General features: G+C 37.8%; 1 protein-coding gene across 1 annotated transcript; it reads right to left on the bottom strand.

Moving 5' to 3' along the window:
* Positions 1-58: 58 nt before the first annotated feature.
* On the bottom strand, positions 59-1,576 carry EIN_300870 (hypothetical protein; the record flags this gene model as incomplete). The annotated part of the gene is made up of 3 exons (XM_004256681.1): positions 59-449; positions 485-549; positions 743-1,576. Coding segments are annotated over 3 exons (1,290 nt in total), but the record flags the coding sequence as incomplete, so codon positions are not given.
* Positions 1,577-1,598: the final 22 nt, after the last annotated feature.

Genomic DNA, 1,598 nt, shown 5'->3' with positions numbered 1-1,598 from the left:
GGGCAGCGATGTCAAGTAAATCATAAAGTATTCTCACATTCCATCTGGTAGTGCACCTCTACCAAGTGTAAGTATGTATCATCTGATCTGCACTATCAACACCTCCCATTGTCGCATTGTATTGTTTTATCACATTTGGTTTGTGTACACTCACAAGTTTGCCATCCTTTCCCCTCACTTGCTCCTGAACGGTGTACAACTCTTTAGCATTATGCATCGTCGTCATAATGAGCACCAACTTCTTCTTTTCGTTATAGTAAGAAAGCAGTTTGCATACACCTTTTGTATACACTTCTGTTGAATCTGCCTCTCTTGTAGTAGCCTTTTTATCATCATTGGGGTCATAACGTTTGATTTGCTTGGCTTCTTCTGGTACCTCAACTCTGTTTTTTCGCACAGTCCCAAGCAATGTTGAACCATATTGAGCCAAATAATGTGCCAATCTTAAGCTACAGAAAAGTTGTCACATACAACTGTCACAAACTTTCCCATACACAATTGTGGAGCTACCATATCTATCGTCACCCGAAATCCTTGATTTTCTTCCTTCTAGTCGCATTTTCCACAGTACATCTGTAGGTTTATAACCATACCACTTTCACAATCACAGCACATCTTTTTGTTATTCATTGAACATATTATCAAACACAATATTAACAACAAGTCAATTACCGATGTATATGTCTCAACACCGTGAATCTCCGACTTCATTTATTATTCTTACAACAAAAAAAAAACAAACCCAAAACTTGATGCCGTAACGCTGAGGTTTGGACTTGATGAATACCTTTGCCCATATCTTTCCCTTGAATGCGCAAAGGTGTTCATCAACCGATTGTGTGGTGCTCGGTGTAAAGTATTTGTTGTTCACTAAGTTGTGAATAAAAGCTTCCAACACTTCCCTAATTTTGCCAAACTTGTCATTTGAGTTTGGCGTGTTTGATGCTTTGATTAACCCCTTTTCTATAGTCTCTTCATCATTTACTTTTTGTCTCACTTCAACATCCTTTTTTAGCTTCTCTTCGGTCAGGTCAACAGGATGTTTTTTGACCCACTCATCACAACTCAAATAGTCTTCTTCTTCAGTCTCTTCTTTATTCTCTGGATTTGCCTCTTCATCGGATGCACTGTCCTCACTCTCTTCTTCATCACCTATAAAACAACTCTCTTTCTCAACTTCATCCTGAAAAGTTGTGACATCGTAAGTCTCGATGTTAACATTGATAAGTTGAAAAACATTTCTGGGCATAGCTTTACCATAAATATTTGGTTTCCCGTGTTTTTCGTTCCAAAGCTCGGAAATTGGATTCTTTATGTCGTGGTGTGCTCCCATATATAGTAAAATGCCGAAATATCGTATAATGTCTATTTTTGTTATTTGGGATTTACCTTTTTTTCCTGATAATTTGGCGTTGGTAAATGCTGTTATTTTTTCGACTAAATTTTCGTCAAAAAACCCAAAAAACAAGTCAGAAGCAGTCGAATTACAAAATTCTGCTTTATAGTCAGCACCCACCTTCGCAACCTTCCTTTTGAACTTTTTCTTTTCTTTGTTGATGGGGCCCATTGCTTTCCACTTGTAGTCACCAACAATCAAG

Source organism: Entamoeba invadens (genome assembly GCF_000330505.1).
Source record: "Entamoeba invadens IP1 unplaced genomic scaffold scaff_1105074725689, whole genome shotgun sequence".
In the NCBI taxonomy this organism is placed as follows: Eukaryota; Evosea; order Mastigamoebida; family Endamoebidae; genus Entamoeba; species Entamoeba invadens.
The sequence above is the reverse complement of the archived record's forward strand: the minus strand, read 5'-3'. Positions and strand labels throughout refer to the sequence as shown.